The sequence below is a fragment of the Dasypus novemcinctus genome, chromosome 27, assembly GCF_030445035.2.
Source record: "Dasypus novemcinctus isolate mDasNov1 chromosome 27, mDasNov1.1.hap2, whole genome shotgun sequence".
NCBI classification, from domain to species: Eukaryota; Metazoa; Chordata; class Mammalia; order Cingulata; family Dasypodidae; genus Dasypus; species Dasypus novemcinctus.
The window spans coordinates 34,183,606-34,205,511 of record NC_080699.1 but is presented as its reverse complement, the minus strand read 5'-3'; the positions used below and the strand labels follow the sequence as shown (position 1 = coordinate 34,205,511).

Here is a 21,906-nt window from a genome sequence, read left to right as displayed (position 1 = left end):
GATGATAGCACATGTTTATAATTGTATTACTAATTAAAGTCCATGGTTTAACTTAGGGTTCACTGTGTGTACCAATGTAGTTACATTTTTTTTTAAATTACCGTATATACAATCTAACATTTCTCCTTTTAATCATATTCATATATTTCAATGCTGTTAATTACATTCACAATGTTGTGCTACCACCATCACCATCCATTACCAAGCAATTCCCATCATTACAAACAGGAACCCTGTACATTTAAAGCCTTAACTTCCCATTCCTTATCCTCACTACCATCTCCTGGTACCTGTATTCTAGATTCTGATTCTGTGAGTTTGCTTATTCTAATTGTTTCAAATCAGTGAGATCATATAACATCTGTTCTTTTGTGCCTGGCTTGTTTCACACATGATGACTTCAAGGTTAATCCATCTTGTTGCATGTCTCAGGACTTAATTCCTTCTTACAACTGAATAATATTCCATTGAGTGTATATACATTTTATTTATCCATTCATCAGTTGAAGGACACTGAGTTGCTTCCATCTTTTGGCAATTGTGTATAATGCTGCTATGAACATTAGTGTGCAAATATCTGTTTGAGTCCCTGCTTTCAATCATTTTGGGTATATGCCTAATGGTGGGATTGTCAAGTCTTATGTTAGTTATACACTTAGCTTTCTAAGACACCGCCAAACTGCCACAGCAGCTGCACCATTTTACATTGCTACCAACAATGAATGAGTGTTCTTTTTCTGCATCCTCTCCACACTTGTTTCCTTTTTTTTTTTTTTTTAAAAATAGGAGCCATTCTAATGGGTATGAAATAGTATCTCATTGTGGTTTTGATTTGCATTTCCCTGATGACTAATGATGTTGAGCACCTTTTCATGTGCTTTCTGGCCATTTGTATATCTTCTTTGGAAGCATGTCTATTCAAGTCTTTCATCCATTTTTAAATTGATTTGCTCATCTTTTTTTTTTTCAGTTGAAGGATTTATTTCTATATACTGCATATTAATCTTTTATCAGATACGTGGTTTCCAAATGTTTTCTCCCAGTCAGTAAATTGTCTTTTTACTGAAAGTCCTGTCAGTAAAGTCCTTTACTGATAAAGTCCTTTGAGGAACAAAAGTTTTTTTACTTTGATGAAGTCCCATGTTTTACTTTGCTTAAACTCTTGGGAGCAAAGTACCAAAAATGGGTGATCTTTTGTAATAGGAATTTATTAGGGTAAAACCTTACCATTCCAAGGCTGCGAAAATGTACAAATCAAGACATCAATAGAGATGCTGTCTCACCAAGGTCAGCTCCTGTCAATCCTGGACCCCTGCAAGGCAAAATGGTGGCTCTCCATCTGGGTCTCTGCCTTCTCTTCCAGGCCACTTTCTCCCCAAGCTCATCTGTGGGTGATCATGCACATGGCAGACTCGTCTCTTCACCTGTGAGCTGCTTTGTGGGCCTAGCCTCTCAAGGGCCTCTTTCCATGCCTCTGTGTGCCACTGATTCGTGTCTTGCCTGTCTTTCAGTTTCTCAGGGCTTCTCTAGTCCTCTTTCACATGACAGGGTAAAATGACAACTGTCTTTCTGTATTTCTGCTTTCAGTTCTCCGTTTACATAGGCTGCATCAGGCCTCACTGACGTAGTCCAAAGGCCCTAAAGCAATCTAATTGAAAGATGATCTAATCAAAGTTTCCCACACCCACAGGAAAAGATTAGTCCAAAGAACAAGATCTTTTCTGAGATTCACAAAACCTTAAACTGCCACATCCCATTTATCTATTTTTTTTTCTTTTGTTGTTTGTGATTTGGGTGTAAAGTCTTTAAAAAATTATCTCACACAAGTTACTGAAGCTGCTTCCATTTGTTTCTTCTAGGTGTTGGATAGTTCTAGCTCTTGTATTTAGGTCTTTGATCCATTTTGAGTTGATTTTTATATATACTGTGAGGTAGGGGTACTCCTTTATTTTTTTTTTTTGCAAATGTAGATCCAGTTTTCCCAGCACCATTTGTTGAAGAGACTATTCTTTCCTAATTTAGTGGTCTTTGCCACACTGTCAAAAATCAGTTGGCCATAAATGAGAGTATTGATTTCTGAGATCTCAATTCTATTCCATTTGTCTATATGTCTGTCTTTGTGCCAGTACAATACTGTTTTGATTACTGTGGCTTTGTAATAAATTTTAAATCAGGAAGTGTGGATCCTACAACTTCATTCTTCTTTTGTAAGATGGCTTTAGCTATTCTGGGTCCTTTACACTTCCATATATATTTGATGATTGGCTTTTCCACTTCTGCAAAGAATGCTGTTGGAATTTTTATTGGGATTACATAGAATCTATAAATTGCTTTGGGAAGTACTGACATCTTAACAATATTTAGCCTTCCAATCCATGAACATAAAATATCCTTCCATTTATTAGGTCTTCTTTAATTTCTTTTAGCAATGTTTTTTTGTTGTGAATTTTTCGGGATTTTCTGTATACAGGATAACATCATCTGCAAATAGGGAAAGTTTCTTATATGTTGAATGACACCTGCATACCAGGAATAAATCCCAGTTGATCCTGATAAACAATTCTTTTAATATGCTACTAGATTTGGTTTACCAGAATTTTTTTTTTTTTGAGGATTGTTGCATCTATTATTCAAAAGAGATATTGGCCTGTAATTTTCTTATCTGGTATATCTTTCCTGGTTTTGGGATGAGGATGATACCGGCCTTGTAGAGTGAGTTAAGGAGTGTTCCCTCCTCTGGAGGGGTTTATGCAGAATAGGAGTTAATTCTTCTTGGAATGTTTGGTAGAATTCCTCTGTGAAGCCATCTGGTTCAGGGATTTCTTTGTTGGGAGGTTTTTGATTACTGATTCAATCTCTTTACTAATAATTAGTTTGTTGAGATCATTTATTTCTTCTTTGGTAAATATAGGTAATTTGTTTCTAAGAATCATTCCATTTTATCTAGGTTATCTAATTTATTGACATACAGTTGTTCATAATATCCACTTAAGTCCTTTTTATTTCAGCAAGATTGGTAATATGGCCTCCTTTTGACTTCTGTTTTATTTGTATCCTCTCTCTTTGTCAGTCTAGCTAAGGTTTGTCAATTCTGTTGATCTTTTCAAAGAACTAACTTGGTTTTGTTGATTCTATTGTTTTGTTTTGTTTTCTATTTTATTTATCTCAACTCTAATCTTTGTTATTTCCTTCCTTCTTCTTGCTTTGGGTTTCGTTTGTCCTTCTTTTTTCTAGTTCTTCTGGTTTTGAGGTTAGGTCTCTAAATTGACACCTTTCTTCTTTTTTAATGTAGGTAGAGCTATTAATATAAATATCCCTCTTAGCATTGCCTTCACTACACCCCATAAGTTTTTGTATGCTGTATTCTCATTTTCATTTGCCTCAAGATATTTCCTGATTTCACTTCTGATTTCCTTTTTATCCCATTGATTGTTTCAGAGTCTGTGGTTTAATTTTCACATATATGTAAATTTTCCATTTCTCCCTCTGTTATTGATTCCTAGCTTCATTCCACTGTGGTCAGAGAATATAGATTGGATGATTTCAGTATTTTTTAATTTATTGAGACTTGTTTTGTGATCCAACATATGCTTTATCCTGAAAATGATCCACATACACTCAAGAATATGTATTATGTTTTCGTTGGGTGCAGTGTTGTATATGTGTCTATTAGGTCTAGATGGTTTAGTGTACCATTCAGGTTCTGTACTTCCTTATTGATCTTCTGACTAGATGTTCTATTATTGAGAGTGGTGTGTCAAAGTCTCTTACTAGTAATGTAAACTGTCAAAATTTCTCGCTTCAAATCTGTCAGTATTTGCATCATATATTTTGGGGCTCTGCTGAAGGTGCATGTGTTTATAAATATTATATCTCCTTGTTAAATTGTCCCCTTCGTCAATATATAATGACCATCTTTGTAATACTAGGTCCTTACTTACAAATATGCATGTCAGTCCTCCCTGAATATTCCATAGGCTCCTCAAATTTAATATCTAAAAATGAACTCACAAGATTAATATCTAATCTGTTCTTTGGGTATTCACTAAGTTAATGGCATCACCATTCATTCAGTTTTCCTAGAAGGAAGTTGGAAACTATCCTTGACTCTACACTTTATTTATCAAAACTCAATTTGTCATCAAGTCCTATAAATTCTACTTCCTAAATATCATTCAGTTTGTTCCCAATGCCCTCATCATCTCCTACCTCCATGAGTTTAATAACTTCCTAACTGGACTATGTGCTTTAGTCTTTTGTCCTCTCCAGACCATTCTGAACTGTTTCCTTTGTGGTCTTTCTAAAATACAAATCAGATCACAAGACTTCAGCCATCAAAATCTCTCAAAAGCACTACTATAGCCCCTTACCATTTCACTTCCACCAAAGTTCAATCACCCCAAGTTTTCACATTATTTTCCAGACATATCTTATGCTCCCATACTAACTTCCTTGACCATCCAGTTCACACTTTAAGACCTAATTTGAGTATTAATTCATCTATGAAGTCCTTCTCAATCTCCCTAGAGCCTTTACTGGTCCTGCCTTAGTAATGGCACTTTTCCTTTTTTTTTTAAAGATTTATTTTTATTTATTTCTCTCTCCTTCCCCCGCCCTCTCCCCCCGCAGCTGTCTGCTCTCTGTGTCCATTCACTGTGTGTTCTTCTGTGTCTGCTTCTATTCTTGTCAGTGGCACCGGGAATCTGTGTCTCTTTTTGTTGTGGCACCTTGCTGAGTCAGCTCTCTGTGTGTGCCAGGCCACTCCTGGGCAGGCGTGGCAGGCTGAACTTTATTTCATGCTGGGCGGCTGTCCTTACAGGGCGCACTCCTTGCACGTGGGGCTCCCCTATGCGGGGGACACCCTTGCGTGGCAGGGCACTCCTTGCACACATCAGCACTGTGCGTGGGCCAGCTCCACACAGGTCAAGGAGGCCTTGGGTTTGAACCATGGACCTCCCATGTGGTATGCGGACGCTCTATCCGTTGAGCCAAGTCCGCTTCCTAGTAATGGCACTTTTCATACAACCATATAATTTTATTTTTTACTCTCTTTCTCGATTTGTCTGGTCTCCCTTGGTGCTCATCCTATTCATCACCACTACCATCACTACCATCATAATAGTAGTAATAGATTCCATTTATTGTGATTTAGCTAAATGTCAGATAGAATGTTCTTAGCTTCCTAGGGTTGCCATAGCAAAGTACCATAAAGTATATGGCTTAAAACAATAGAAATTTATTGCCTCATAGTTCTGGAAGCTAGAAGTCAGAAATCAAGGTATAATTTCTGTATTATACTTGCTCTGAAATCTGTAGGGAAGAATATGTGCCAAGCCTCTCTCCTGGCTTCTGGTGGTGGCCTGCCAGCAATCCATGGTGTTCTCTGCCTCAGTGTCTGAGACTGATCCTATTTCAAAATGAGGTCACATTCACAAGACCTTGAACATGACTTTGTGGGTGAAACAATACAACCCATGACATATTAAGTACTTAACGCATGCTTTGTATTTCATTTTATCAATAATCTAGATGATAAGTATTGTAATCTCCATTTTATAATTAAGGATATTCAAGCTCAGAGGTAAAGTAACTTGCTTAAGGGTAAGGTTAAACAGCTAATAAGTAGCAGATTCAAACTTAAGTCTACTGGATCCCAAACCTGTGCTATGAATCAGTGTCCTGCTGCATATTCAAGCATTTATTCTCATCATATAGTACAGCGCTTGGCATGTAGTAAGTGCTCAATAAATTTTTGTTGTTGTTGTTGAAAAATACCAAACAAGATATTATATGAAAGCCCTAGTAAATTACAGTACTACTATTTTCTTCCTCCCTTTCTCTGTTGACTTCTATCTCACTATCCTTATCCCCTTATCCAACAAAAACATATTTATCCATCTAGGCACAATTGAAGCATAATTATTTTTCTACTTCCCAAATAGAATCTCTTCTTCTGTGCTCTCATGGACTCTGTGCCTACTTCTTCTATTTTATTAATTATTTTACTTATTTTTATACATTTCCTCCTTCTCCATTAGATTATGAGTTCTTCAAGAAAAAGAACCATATTCTATTTTTGTATCTCTAGTGCCGAGGACAGTACCTATGATATGAATGATACTAAATTAATGTTTGCTGAATAAATGCAGACTCACCCTTTACACCTAAATAAGAGGGAATTCCCTGCCTTTGGATCCACAATTTTAATAGCCCCACTTTGGCCTGCCTCTGGTCACATCTCTCCCCATAGGCCTTAGAGACCAAGCAGCTAAGGGAACATGCTTGCCCAGAGCCTATGCCTGCCCTTCTGCACCCTGTTCCAAGTACCAAGGTCCATGAAGACTTCTCTGCTTCAGTTTTCCAAGGCCATTTTCAGAGCCTACAGTCCTTTTCCCCAGGTATATCTTCCTGAAAGCAGGCTGCAACTATTGTGGGAAAGGGTCAACTTTAATTTTCACAAAGGGAAGCTAGAACCAGCTCTGCTGTCGGAGGAGGGAGGGTAGAGGTTCCAGCGGCTTTGGTGGGCCAAGAATTTAAAAAGTGGTGCTGAAATGAGGAAGGGCCTATGGTGAGTGCTGGGGGTGGGGCTAGAGCAGGGAAAGCCAATGGTGAGTGCTGCGGCGGGGCCAGGGGTGAAAGCGGCGCTGAGCCTGGCTAGCCTGCAGCAGTTGTAGTGAACATGAGAGCCAGGGAATCAGAGCGGAAACCGGGAAAGTCAGTTAGATCTCTCCCATAGGCTGTAACCCCTGAAGTACCCAATCAAGGGGGAACAGGGGAGGGACCCGCTGTTAGGTTTAGGTTATAAATATTGCTGTTTCTTGTTGTTTGGCACGCCAGCCATTTTGTCCAGGTCATGGCGCCTGTTCTTGCAAGATGGTTAATAAAATTCTTTTCTCCTCCACAATCAAGTGAGCTTTTGTTTTCTTATAGGTGCAGTGTTCTTTCTAACAACTATGATGTGTGTTCCTAGGCTCAAGGGGAACTTAAGGGGTGGCTGTTTGCATGGCACACATACAAAACTTGGATGACTGGGCTGCGGTAAGCAAAGCACATATTCAAGATCCTTTAGCAGCATGAAATGGCACTATGGGTAAAAAGAGAAGGGGGTTGGGTTGGGGGCTGTCTCTCCCCAAGCTCCAGTGTTCCAGCATGTAATTCAAAGGAATCCGAGAACTCTAAATTCAAATCTGACCTTCTAGGTCATTATGGAATCATATTTGTCAAGATAGAGAATTGAATATATTTTATTTAACAGTTTTTTAACTTGGTTTAAACTTTTAAATATTTAGTTGTAATTTGTAAGCTTACATTTGTACTCTAGCCCAGGCCCACAAATGTTAGAGCAGGCTTGAACAAATGATCTGATGATGAACTAAAAATCAAGGAAAATACAAGGCAAAACACTTGATAGAAATTAATAAAAAATTTCCTTTGCTATGGCCACTTCACCAGGGGTATTTGTTTTTTAAAATAATTTTTTTCTAAAAAAAGAATACTTCTGTGACAGAAGCAATCACTCATTAAGATAAAGGAAGGCTTATTAGTTATATTGGAAAAGGGAAGTGTTACTAATTAAATGTATTTGTTTTTATTGAGTTAAAATAGTACTGAAAAGAAATTAGTAGCCTTTTAGGTCCAAAGACTACCCACTACGCCACTTGACCCCATCATACCTTGCAGAAACCCTGTGGCAATTTATGTTATTGTATTGTATAACATGACAAAACAAAAGTGGTACTACCTTTTAGTTTATAGCACTTCACAAATTTCAAAGTATTTTCACATATTATTAGCACTTTGTTTAATGCCTTGTACATAGATGGTCAGTAATATCTGATTAATTGAATCCTTATGTTTGACTCACGAGATTCCATTATAACTTTGTAAGCATTCCTTAGAAGTCAATATGGAAGCATTCCTTAGAAGTCAATAAGCATTATAAAGCTTGTCAAGTTGAAAGGGCTCAGAGAGAATTCACTGAAAATTCTGTATATATTCACCATCTCTCAACACTCTACCTGATTAAAAATAGTGTTTCCACTATGGATCAGAAGAGAAAACCACTACCTGATTATTTCTAAACCTTAGCTTCCTAAACATTGTAACTGGCAATTTAATGCTCACAGTGAGGATCAAAGAACTTACTTTTCAATTTTTTTCTTGTGTTCTTTTTGCCTTTGCTGTTCCTTTACTTGTTCCCTCTCAATATCCATGAAAAGACGTCTATATCTCAGGTACTGCTTTTGACGCTGAAAGACAGAAGTTAGAATTTTTAAAATTCTGCTCTCAGGGGTCTTTCCAAAGAAGGAAAATATCCTTGTGCTACAGACAAGAGAACTGCATTGATAGAGAAGTTACACAGGACTAAATTGTTTACAGGAACTCGGGATAATATGTACAGCAAAAGTTTTATATTTTCAAGCACACATCTATTAGATGTTGCAGACAAACTAGAGAAATGCTAATTTAATTTCTCCTTAGTATAGTCCCTTGTTAAGAATATCTGGGGAAACGTACTTGGCCCAGTGGTTAGGGCGTCCGTCTACCACATGGGAGGTCCGCGGTTCAAACCCCGGGCCTCCTTGACCCGTGTGGAGCTGGCCCATGCGCAGTGCTGATGCGCACAAGAAGTGCCCTGCCATGCAGGGGTGTCCCCCGCGTAGGGGAGCCCAACGCGCAAGGAGTACGCCCTGTAAGGAGAGGCACCCAGCGCGAAAGAAAGTGCAGCCTGCCCAGGAATGGCGCCGCCCACACATCCCGTGCCGCTGACGACAACAGAAGCGGACAAAGAAACAAGACGCAGCAAATAGACACAGAGAACAGACAACCGGGGGAGGGGGGGAATTAAATAAATAAATAAATCTTTAAAAAAAAAAAAAAAAAAGAATATCTGAGAAAATGACTGTGTTCCCAAGTAGTCAGTACTATGAAAACAGATCCACAGAAAGAATGGGAGAGCCATTTCATCAAAAAACAATAGTTACTCTAACTTTTCAAAATTAAAACTAGGGGAGCGGATGTGGCTCAAACAGTTGAGTGCCTGCTTCCCACACTGGAGGTCCCGGGTTTGGGCCCTCATGCCTCCTAAAAACAAAACAAAACAAAACACAACAAGCAAATAAATGAAAAAACCAACTCAGGGATCTGATACGGCTCACTGGCTTCCCACATACAATTCCCACATACAATGTCTGGGGTTCAATCCCCAGCCCCAATAGCTAAAAAAAAAAATTAAAAACTACTCAACAAAATCAAACTCTAAGTCTAGCCTAACATAAGGAGGTAGAAAGACTGATGTCTATCAGAGCTTAACAGTCTTAAAGGGATCAGGTACAATCCTGTATGTGAACTGTTCATATCTGTGGATTATGTTTTCTTTTAAGGAGATTAGCTCCTCAAAAGGCAAAAACATGTCTGTGTACATATTAGAGCAGTGTAGGGCTTTTGGATTAAATTTATAAAAAGCCTAAATTGCAGTTCTCAATATTGCAGATCCATAAAAATCACCTGTGGTAATTTCATAAAACACAGATGCCCCAAATCTACCTTCTCAGATAATATGTACGGTTTGGTCCCCAGCATCTGTACTTTCATAAAAGCTCAATATCTCATTCTAGAGCATAGTCAGGGTCAAAAAACTACTAGTTTAAACTCACTTTCAATTGAAAAGAAAAAAAAGTATTAAGTTAAAATTTGCCCTTTAAATAAGTTATTGTGTCAAATATACACTAACTGGAGAAATTCACTAAGATTACATCTTTCGTTTAACATCAATGTACCCTAAATTTAGGAAGTTCAACATATTATAATGATTCCACAACTTCTTTGCCTTTATGAATTTTTATTATTAGGAAATGTGTTAGGACACAACAAATTGTTTCCAATTGAACATATACTGTCATAGAAATATTGGCGCCCAAAGGCAATATGATTACATACCTCTTTCTTATCTTCTTCTTCATCTACTCCAGACTGAAGTACCACTGGAGCTTGGAGTTCAGTGTTCAATCCTGATTGATATTCATCATAAACCTGTTAGAAGTCGAGTCACACAAAGTGACAAAATTAGCAAAGGCAAGCTCTAGCAACTCTTTGGTAATTTTGTCTATTGATTCTTTTCTCCTGCCACCTTGAGCTCAATTAGGTAAAGAATCATATATATATATAAAAGAATAAAAGCAAGAAGAATGAAGAGAAGCAATTTCAGAAGAACTTAACCAAATGAAAAATGATAAAGCAAAGACATATATTCAGAACAAAGGGACAGATGAACAACAAATTGAAATGTTCGGTATGAAATTTCTTCTAAAGATCACTTGCAATAATTCTGCTATGAATGGTCTTGGGATTGAATTCAAAATAGAAAGCCATAGCCCTTAAAATCTCAAAAAAACAATCGCTTTCAATATATACAACTCTCTTGATAGGGGTAAGTCCAGAGAATAACAGTCTGAAAATATTACATCAATCAACTGACAGGCAGAGAGGAAACTGGCATTAACTTTTCCAAAATCACTAAGAAAGTGTTATGACATAGCTTAATACCTGAATATTTATGGGCCAAATAATAATTCTAAAATTAATTTTAGAAATAAAAGTTTTAAGTTATTCTATCTCTATATTTTAAAAACACATTTTTCAGCAAGGTTGCAGGATACAAGATCAATATACAAAAAGCAATTGCATTTTTATATACTTGCAATTTAACAATATGAAAATGAAATTAAGAAAAAGATTCCATTTCCAATAATAGAAAAAAGAATAAAATTGGGAGGGGTCATTATTCAGTCCATCTCAACTGTTTAAAGCAAAACTAATAACACTGTATTATGAGATTTATATCATATATATAGAAATCAAATGTATGACAATTCATAAAGGAAAGAAATGGACATATACTGTTGTTTCTTATACTATGTGTGAAGTGGCATAATATCACTTGAAGGTAAATTCAAAAATTAAGGATTTTTTTTAACCTTAAAGCAACCACTAAAATAACAAAAGTTATAGCTAATAAGCCAACAAGGGAGATAAAATGGAATATTTTAAAAGTCCAGATAATACAAAAGAAGGCAGAAAAACAGAAAAAAAAAGGAACAAAGGACAGATGAAATAAAAGGGAATTAAAAAGATGGTAAATAAAAAGCCAATCAATAATTAAGTTAAATGTACATGGAAATGCCCCAATAAAAGGCAGAGTGACTGAATACCTACATTAGAAAAGAAAAAAGGTCTCAAATCAATGACCTCAGTTTCTACCTTAGAAAACTATAAAAAGAACAGCAACATGAGCAGAAGAAAGGAAATAATAAAGAGTAGAAATCAATGAATGAGAAAACAGAAAAACAATGGAGAAAATAAATTAAACCAAAGGCTGCTTTTTTGAGAATATCAATAAATGGTTCTTCCACAATTGGATCTCCAGGTGGAAATAAATGAATCTCAACTAAAACCTCATATCTTATATAAAAATTAACTCAAGACTGTTCATAGCAACTTTATTCATAACAGCTTCTAACCGGAAACAATCCAAATGTCCACCAACAGGAGAATTAATAAATAAACTGTGGCCTATTCAAATCATGGAATACTATGCAGCAATGTAAAGAACTACTGATACTAGTAGAAGCATGAATTAATCTCATAAATATGCTGGGTAAATGGAACCCCCTATACTGTAGATTACTATAAGATTTCATTTATATGAAGTTCTAGAACTAATCTATAGTGGAAAAAATCAGAACACTGAATGCTTTTGGTGGGAAGTAAGGATCGATTGAGAAGTATGAGGGAAAGTGGGGTAATGGTCATGTTCTACCTCCAGATAAGGGTTTAGATAACACAGATGTATGCATATTTCAACTCATGAATTATACATTTAAGATGTATATATTTCATTGTAAATTTTACTCCAAGAGAGGAAAAAAAAATTGCCATAAACAAAAGTCGAACTCTAGTTAATAATTTGTATGCTGAAGTGAATAGGAGCTAAGTGTACTGATGTCTGCAAATTACTTTGAAATGTATAAAAAATAAGATGCATGGATAGCTGTGATAAAGCAATTCAGTAAAATCCTGTAGAATCTAGGTGGTGGGTATATGTTTACTATAAGCTTCTTTCGATTTTAAGTATGTTTAAAATTTTTAATAATGAAATGCTGGGGAAAGAAGAATATCCCTACATTAATATGTATAGGAATGCTTAGAAAGTAGATTAAAAAGATGCACATCACTCTTGACAGTGATTAACTGTCAAAAGGGAAGAATTAGAAATAGAAGTGATGGCACTGAAGGAGAACGTTCATATTTTTCTGTATACTTCTGCAATAGTCTGGACCAGAATTTTTCATGTATTACATTTATACTTTTAAAAGTGTATAGAGTATTATTCTTATTTACCAATATTTCATATTTAAAGTTCTATATTATTGTTCTTATCACACATTAGAAGAAATACAAGATCACTTTTTCATAATTTCATTCTCCCCTCTCTCCCCCCAATTCTCTTAAAGCATGAATGTGTTCTCTACTCAGGTCTTCCAGGTGAAACAATATCTCATTAACACTGGTTTTAGTCCAAGAACGATATTATTCCCCCCAGAGGAATGTTCAGAAGCATTTCTGTTTGTTACAACCTGGGGGGACAGGGATGGGAGAAGTGTGCTGCTGGCTTCCAGTGGGCAGAAGTCAGGGATGCTGTGAGACATCCTATAATAAACTCCTCAAAACAAAGAATTATCTGGCCCAAAATGTCAATAGTGCCAAAGTTAAGAAACACTGGCCTAAATGTACTAAGTTGGAAATATCTCCAAGATATACCTAGTATAACGGAGTATATGTATACCTATACCATACACAAAAAATTAAATTATTACATTACAGCTTAATGTGAAAGAAACAAGCTGCAGAACAATTAATATTCTGGCAAACAGTACAATGCCATTTATATAAACACAAAATACATACAAAATTCAATCAAAACCATATTTGTGTGTGAATGTGCATATGCACATGTGTGTGTATGCAAAGAAAAAGACCGGGAAGATGCATATCAAACTACTGACAATGAATTCATTTGGAGAAGGGGAAGGGCTGAGGAAACAGAATAGTGAAAGGGAACTTTTACTTTTTTCTATATATGCTTTGTATTTTTAAAATTTTAATAAGAATACATTCTCTTATTATTTGGGTATATTTTAAACACTAAAAATTAAGCTATTTTCTAAAAATAAAAGGCTATCTTGTCAAGGATAAATTGGAATGTAGAAGGAAGCCTGAAAAAAGGAAGGCCATTTAGAAGATTCCTATAAAAGACCAGGTGAGAAATGATAAGGGACTGAGCTAATATTGTGACAGTGGGAATAGAAAGGAAAAGGTTTGAGAGGTAAAATTGCCAAAACCTAGTATTGTCAATAGGACCTAAAGGCTGAGGGAGAAAGGAGATTTAAAGATAAACTTCTAGGCTTTTGGCTTGAGTAACTATGGGGCAGAAGAATACTTTGATTGAATGATGTGTTCAGTTTTTAACATCTTGAGTTTGAGGTACCCATATAAAATTAAAGTTGAGATCATCTACAGATAGTTGGCAAGCTGCTGCTCAGAAGAAAGATCTGGCCTAAAGATAGACTTCAAAGTCATCGTCATATCAAAGGTAGCTGAAGCCATGGAAGTCAAATATCCCAAGAACTGCTGTAAAAGGATGGGAGAAAAGAGGTAAGAGCCTATGGAACACCAACAAGTAAGAAACCCAGGAAAGAGAAAAGACTCACAAAGAGTGGCCAGAATTTTAGGAGTTGTAAGAAGACAAGAAGGAAAAGTTTTATGAAGAACCAAGTAGTCAATAGTGTCAAATGTTGCAGAGAAGTAAAGTAACACCAAAAGTGAAAAGTTTCTATTATTTTATTAACACAAAGGACACTGATGACCTTGGTCAGGACAGTTCAAGATGGATGGTGGGGCAGAAGTCAGAGTATAGGAAAATGAGAAATCAACAGAAGGTAAAATGGGGATAGTAAATATGGACTATTCTTTAAAGAAATTGGTCCTGATCATGTAAACATTTATTTACAACATGATCACAATTATGCAAAAAAAAAAACCCAGAAGAGTCAAGAAGGAACTACATATGGGTCTAAAAAAAGACAACTTTTCCTCTGAGATAGTAAGAATAGGTAGGAATGGCAAAAAAAAAAAAAAGTAAATGGTTGAGGCAGTTACCACATGATGGCTTCTATTTTCTTTATGAAGGTTTATAAACTGGAAGTATAGGGGTACGATAAGAAATTAAGGAGTGTTTAAAATTTACAATAGCCAGTGTGAGGCAAGGGAGAGGGATCTGGCACTAACCAGCACTGGCAGCCAGTTGTGGTTAAAAACCGTAAGTATGAATGTGGTATAAATCCACTCTATTAAAGTGTTTTCTCCAATAAGGCTCGATTATTTGGGAGCCTAAAAGGAAAACACTGATCGAGTTGACAATTTTCAGGGCTGGTATGGAAGAAGGACATGAAAAAGAGGTTGACCACCAAAGCTGTATCGTCAGGATTAGGTACCCTCCTTCAGTGCTCTTTTAGGGCCTTTGCACCCTCTGTCACTAATTATGTTGCTTCATAATTACCTGCATATATGTCAATCTCTTTTCTTTAGACAGGCTGAAATTGGAAGGGTATGCCTTATTCACAGCTTTATCTTTGATCTTTAATACCTAAACAACGCCTAACACCTAATAGGTACTCAATAAATGCTGGATTGCTTGACACATTCATTCAAATTATATTTAGGGAAGTGGATGTGGCTTAAGCCATTAGGCTCCCGTCTACCACATTGGAGGTCCAGGGTTTGATTCCCACGGCTCGATTCCCAGGGCTCCCTGGTGAAGGCAAGCTGGCCTGCACAGTGAGTTGGCCCATGCAGCAAGCTAGCCCAAGCAGAGAGCTGGCCCACACAGAGTGCTGGTCCGTGCAGCAAGTTGGCCCAAGTGGACTGCTGGCCCGCACAGAAGTGCTGGCCCGCGCGGCAAGCTGGCCGGAGTGGAGGGCTGGTGCAGCAAGATGATGCAACAGAAAGAGACACAGAGGAGAGGCAATAAGAGACACAGCAGACCAGGGAGCTGAGGTGGTGCAAGAGATTGAGCACCTCTCTCCCACTCCAGAAGGTCCCAGGATTGGTTTCCAGTACCACCTAAAGAGAAGACAAGCAGACACAGAAGAACCCACAACAAATGGACACAGAGAACAGACAATGGGGGTGGGGGGGGAGAGGAGGAAGTGGGGGGGAAGAAATAAATAAATAAATCTCTTTTTCTTAAATTAAAAACAAAAAAAACAAAATATATTTAGTAAGAGACTCTCAGGTACCAGGTATTGTGCCAAGTGCTGTTCATACAACGGAAAACAAAACAGGTGTGGTGCTTTTCCTCATGAAGCTTACAGACTAGTGGGAAATCTCTAGAGAAAAAGAAAACATGTAAATAAATAAATTATTACAAATTTTGATGTGTAGTGAGAAGGAAAGAAACAGAATGTGGGGACAGAGAAAAGAGAAGAAGAGGTATCTATTTTTGGTCAGGAGGAGAGATTTAGGTTGAAACCTGAAAGATGAGAAGGAACCAGCTCTGCAAAGAAAAAAAGGAAAGAAAACTGAGGAAAGAGGAAACAACATTTGTAAAAGCTCTGAGGTAGGGAACAGCCTAGCATGGTTCAGGATATATAAATGACAACATAGAACATAGACAGCATATTCTTAGACAAACAGATATACCCAAACTAAAAATCACAAAGGAGCTGCAGAGTAGTTGTGAAAACCTCATCCCCAATCCTACTTTATGCCTCTTTGCCTCTTTTTCATTCTGCTCTCTTAAAGGGGAAAAGAGAAAGAAATTTCTCTCTTTCATATTCCTAACAACGTCAGTAGCCTGAAGCCTTTGCTTATTTTTAGAAACGACATAAAACCACAAAATAGAACTTACCCACAGTGGTAAAATTCTAGTAGGAATAAGTCAGAATTGAGTTAAAGCCATGGAGAAATCTTAGCAGGCCAGAGAATTTTCTAGAAAACTACAGATCTTAACTCAAAACCCCCAAACTTTGTCCATATAACTCTAACAAGCGCTAGCCCAAACTCTAGTTTATTACTCAGTGATCCTGTCTTATGCTCTACCAGCTCTCTGATGGGAGATCTAGTCCTGGACACTGGATTGAAGATCCTGATCCAGCCCTTACTCCAGGAAACTACTCATCTCTTCCCCTCTTACACCATAAAAGACAATGGCAGAGCAGATGTGGCTCAAGCAGTTGAGAGTCTGCTTCCCATAGGGGAGGTTCCAGGTTCAGTTCCCGGTGCCTCCTAAAAACAAAACAAAAACAACACGCAAACAGAAGAAAAGACCAACTGATGTAGCTCAGTGGTTGAGCATCAGTTTTCCACATATGAGGTTCCAGTTTCAAGCACTGGCCCCTGTACCTTAAAAAAAAGAAAAAACACAATGGCCACCCAAAATTTATCTTTTATAAAACATACACACATAGTTTTTCCAACAAGAATCAAATGCTCTCAACGGTACACTAGGTTTCAGTGAGAGGCCCAAGATAATCTTAGGTCAGGATAGGTTTTGCAAACTATGAAAAACAAAACAAAAAAAGGAATCTGCTTTTTGCTCAGCTTCATCACTCCCACCTGGACAGCTGCCTATAATCCTGCCTCAACTCCAGCACTCACACTCTATGGTCTACTCTACCTGACTTCTACTGGAAGCCTCTCCCTGGTGCCTGGGTGGAAGATGCTGATGGCCATCCAGAAGCAAATCCTCTTGCCATCTTTCAGCTCTCCCAACAGATGGCTGCTGCTTGAAATATAAGATCTAAAAGACACAAAAGCACTCACCAAATTATATGAGCAGTGACATGGTAGTGATAATATTGTAAGCTTCACTGATAGCCCTCAGGTAATCTGAATAAGTCAAAATAGTCTGATACCTTATGGTATAAATAGACATGACACTTCTTGCCAATATTATTGGCAAGAATTACCCACAAAGCAATCTTAAGTTTCTTCATCTATAAAATAGGGATAATAATGGGATCTATTTCTCAGGATTATTGGGAAAATTAAGTGAGATAATGCACACAATATGCTAGATTTTGCCTACGGTAAATTGTTATTAATAAAATTAATCACACTACTGATATTATAAGAAATAACTTCATCATTATCATCATTAGTAGCCTAGCTCTGCCACGCTTAACCCAAACTCTTAATCAATTTACTTTCTGCTGCTTACTCTCTAATATACTCTGCTCTGTCTGCTCTCTGGCAGAGCCAAGATCCTGGATTTCATGTATAACATACTCATGGTGCTCTGGAAATAACTCCTTTCTCCATCTCTCATCTGCCATATCACCTGACGCCTGCCCACAGATCCTGTGCTAAAAGACAACTACAAACATTTAGCATAAAGTATTGAAGTTGGAGCAATATGTCTGTGGCAAAAGTAAAGGCTTCAGTGAAGGGGTATGAATTAATTCAATAGGTCAAAATGGTGTGATACATCACAGAAGAAGAGCACATTATATTCTTTGCCCATTATTTTTGCCTTAACACTAAACCCCTGAAGTAGTTACATTGCCCTGCCAATCTTGAGTCAAATCCAAGCAATTTACTCTCCTACATATTCCTCACTATATTCTGCTCTACTTATTCACAAAGAGAAAATAGGTATTGAGTAATGACAAAACCATACTGATGACACTACAGAAGCATCTCCTCTTCCAATTTCCCATTTCTCAAAAAATGAGGGCTGCTTGATATACTTGTTCAAAAGAAGTAAGAAAAGGGAAACAGATGTGGCTAAAGTGATTGGGCTCTCATCTACCATATGGGAGGCTTTGGGTTCGATTCCAGGGCTTCCTGGTGAAGGCAAGCTGGCTGCACCACAGAGAGCTGGTGCAGTAGGATGACGCAACGAAGGGAGACAGAGGAGACAGTGACAGATGCAGCACACCAGGGAGATGAGGTGGTTCAAGCAATTGAGTGCCTGTCTCCCGCACCGGAGATCCTGAGATTAGCTCCCAGTGTCTCCTGAAGAGAAAGACAAGAAGAAAAAAGACAAGCAGACACAGAAGAACAAACAGTAAATAGACACAGAAAGCAGAGAGCGAGAACAAACAACAATGAAGTAGGGGGGAGGGGGTGGAAATAAAATGTGTAAAAAAAAAAAAAGGAATATAAACCTAATTGCCTAAGTAGAAATGCTGAACTAGTTAATAGAATTGAAGGCCTCACTGATAATCCAAGTACTGATACTAGATGAGGATGATATAACACAGTTAGGGGCATGTGTGTGCTCAATATAAAAGCTTCCAAACAGTTATGAAAGTAGAAAAACAATCATATTATATAATGAATCCCAAGATATCCATCACCTAGCTCCAGTGATTAACACCATTTTGCTTTTTCATCTTTCTCTTCCCCTACATTTTTCCTGGAGTATTATAAAACAAATTCAAGATGATTCTGGCATATTTTGGAAATAACTAAAGATATACTCAGTGCAACTCTGGAGGCCTTAATTCTATACCACACATACAAACTAGCTTGACAAGCGCCACTCCAAACCTTAAGCAATTTAGTCTCAGTCACTTTTTCACAACATTACACTCTACCTGATCTCTAGAGAAGGTTTGATCCTGGGTTTTGGGTGTAACATGCTGATAATACTCCAAAGGTAATTCCTCCCTCACTCTCTCCTCTCTCATAAGAGATGAGGGTTGCTTGGGAAACATGTCCTAAAGGAATGAAAAAAAAAAACACAAAACAAATTATTGAATCAGAGCAATAAACTAATCCTAATATGGGAGGCTTCATGAAAAGTCAAGGGAAATGATACAAGGTGAGCATATTCTGACAAATGTTGACATAGATAAAGATGTTATACTCTTAGCCTAACTCTGTAGACCATAATTTTTTTTGAGGTAACTATGTGTTACATAAAAATCATTTTAACCATTTTTAAGCGTAAAATTCTATGACATTAAGGACTTGACAATGTTGTGTAACCCTCACCACCATCTATTTCCAGAACATTTTCAATATTCCAAACAAACTCATCCCAAACAGAATGGGAGCAATAACTCCCCAGGCTCCTCTACCCTTCCCTGGTTATCACTGGGTTTTTGTCTCTAGGAGTTTGCTTATTCTAAGTATTTCATAGAAGAGAAATCATACAATAATTGTCCTTTTCTATCTGGCTTATTTTACGCAACATACTCTCTTTAAGGTTCATCCATGTTGTAGCACATGTCAGCATTTCATTTCTTTTTTACGGCTGAATAATATTCCATTTTGTATATATATCACATTTTGTTTATCCATTATGTTAGTGGGCAGGCACTTGGGTTGTTGCTGCTATGGACATTGGTATACAAATAACTGTATTTTGTTGGGTTTTTTTTCCAGATTTTATTTTTATTTCTCTCCCCTTCCCCCGCCCCCCGCAGTTGTCTGTTCTGTGTCCAACTGCTGCGTGTTCTTGTTTTAGTCCACTTCTGTTGTTGTCAGCAGCACGGGAATCTGTGTTTCTTTTTGTTGCGTCAGCTCTCCATGTGGGCAGCACCATTCCTGGGTAGGCTGCACTTCCTTTCGCGCTGGGCAGCTCTCCTTACAGGGCGCACTCCTTGCATGTGGGGCTCCCCTACGCGGGGACACCCCTGCGTGGCAGTGCACTCCTTGTGTGCATCGGCACTGCACGTGGGCCAGCTCCACACGGGTCAAGGAGGCCCCAGGTTTGAACTGTGGAGCTCCCATGTAGACAGACGCCCTATCCACTGGGCCAAGTCCACAACCCTACAAATAACTGTTAAAATACCTTTCTTCAATTCTTTGGGGTATGTACCTAGGATTGAAATTGCCAGATCATATGGTAATTCTATGTTCGACTTTCTGAGGAATGGCTAAATTGTTTTCGACAAGTGGCTGCATCATTCTTCATTCCCAGCAACAATGTATGAGGGTTCCTATTTCTCTGAATCCTCACCAATACTTGTTATTTTTCATTTTAAATAATAGCCATTCTAGTACTTGTAAAGTTGGTAGCTCATTGTGGTTTCAATTTGCATTTCTCCAATAGTTGATATTTGGCATCTTTTCATGTGCTTGTTGGCTATCTGTATATCGTCTTTAGAGAAATTTCTTTTCTAGTCCTTTGCCCATTTTTTATTGGGCTGTCCTTTTGTTGTTGAATATGTAGTTCTTTATAGATTCTGGATATAAGTCCCTAATCAGATACATGATTGCAACTATTTTCTCCCATTTTGTGGACAGTCTTATCATTTTCTTGATGGTACCATTTGTAGCACAACATTTTTTTATTTTGATATAATCCAATTTATCTATTTTTTGTTGTTGTTGCTTGTGTTTTTGGTGTGAAATATACAAATCCATTGCTTAATAGGAGATCCTGAAGATACTGTCGTATGTTTTCTTCTAAGAATTTTATAATATTAGTTATTTTACTTTGTTATTGATCCATTTTTAGTTAATTTTTGTATATGGTAGGAGGAAGGGGTTCAAATTCATTCTTTTGCATGTGGAAACCCAGTTGTCCCAATACCATTTATTGAAGAGCATATTCTTTCCCCCCATTGAATGGACTCGATACTCATGTCAAAAATCAACTGGTGGGAAGGAGATGTGGCTCAATCGATTGGGCTCCCATCTACCATATGGGAGACCCTGGGTTCACGTCCCAGGGCCTCCTTGTGAAGGCAAGCTGGCCCATGCCCATGGAGAGCTGACAGCCCACGCCTGTAGAGAGCTGGCACAACAAGATGACACAGCAAAGGAAGACAAGCAGACACAGAAGAACGCACAGCAAATGGACACAGAGAACAGGCAGCAAGCAAGCAAGGAGGGGAATTAATAAATAAAATAAATCTTAAAAAAAAAAATCAACTGGCCTGGGAAGCGGATGCGGCTCACGAAGTTGGGCACCCACCTACCACATGGGAAGTCCCAGGTTTGGTGTCCAGGGTCTCCTAAAGAAGATAAGCAAGACAGCAAGCTGACATAATGGGCTGGCTTGGTGAACTGGAGGAGTGAGCTGATGCAGCAAGCTGATGCAAGAAGATGATCAATGAGGAGACACAAGGAAACACAATGAGAGACACAACAATAAGGAAGGAGAGGTGACTCAAGCGATTGGCGCCTCCCTCCCACAAGGGAGGTCCCACGTTCGGTTCTTGGTGCCTCCTAAAAAGAAGACAAATAGAGATCACACAAGAACAGACATAGAGAACAGACAACAAGCATAAAATGGGGGGAGGGGGAGAAATCAATAAATAAAATAAATCTTAAAAAAAAAATCAACTGGCTATTGATGTGTGGGTTTATTTCTGGATTCTCAATTCTATCCCATTGGTCTTCATGTCTATTCTTATGCCAGTGCCACACTGTTTTATTTACAGTTGCTTGGTAACATTTGGGGGACATCGAAACTGTTCTGCATGATATTGCGGTGATGGATACAAGTCATTATACATTTTGTCAAAACCTATAAAATTGTGTGGTGCAAGGTGTAAACCATAATATAAACTATAAACCATGCTTAGTAAGAATGCTTCAATATGTGTTCATTTAATTACAACAAATGTACCACACTAATGAAAGATTTTAATGGGGGAAAGTGTGGGAGGAAAGGGGTAGGATATATGGGAATCCTCTATATTTTTGATATAATATTTATGTAATCTAAATCTTCTTTAAAAATAAAGGAAAAAATTACTGTTGCTTGCAGTAAGATTTGAAATCAAAGTGTGGGAATCCTCCAACACTGTTCTTTTTCAAGATTGTTTTAGCTGTTTGGGCTGTTTGGCTCCCTTGCAATTCCATATGAATTTGAGGTTTTGTCAACTT

General features: G+C 37.7%; 1 protein-coding gene across 12 annotated transcripts in view; it reads right to left on the bottom strand.

Moving 5' to 3' along the window:
• CCDC15 (coiled-coil domain containing 15) overlaps positions 1-21,906 on the bottom strand; it is a 78,157-nt gene that overhangs the window by 22,039 nt on the left and 34,212 nt on the right. For 9 of the 12 annotated variants that reach the window (XR_009183771.2, XM_058289181.1, XM_058289180.2 and 6 more), the window contains 4 exons: positions 18,660-18,782; positions 16,736-16,858; positions 9,940-10,032; positions 8,146-8,249 (listed from right to left, as the gene is read on the bottom strand). Coding sequence is in view for 11 of the 12 variants with exons in the window: in XM_058289181.1 (XP_058145164.1) it covers positions 8,146-8,249; positions 9,940-10,032; positions 16,736-16,858; positions 18,660-18,782 (443 nt within the window). In the remaining variant the exon portion in view is untranslated. The remainder of the gene's footprint in view (positions 1-8,145; positions 8,250-9,939; positions 10,033-16,735; positions 16,859-18,659; positions 18,783-21,906) is intronic. The other 3 variants (XM_058289184.2, XM_058289186.2, XM_058289185.2) reach the window with 2 other exon arrangements.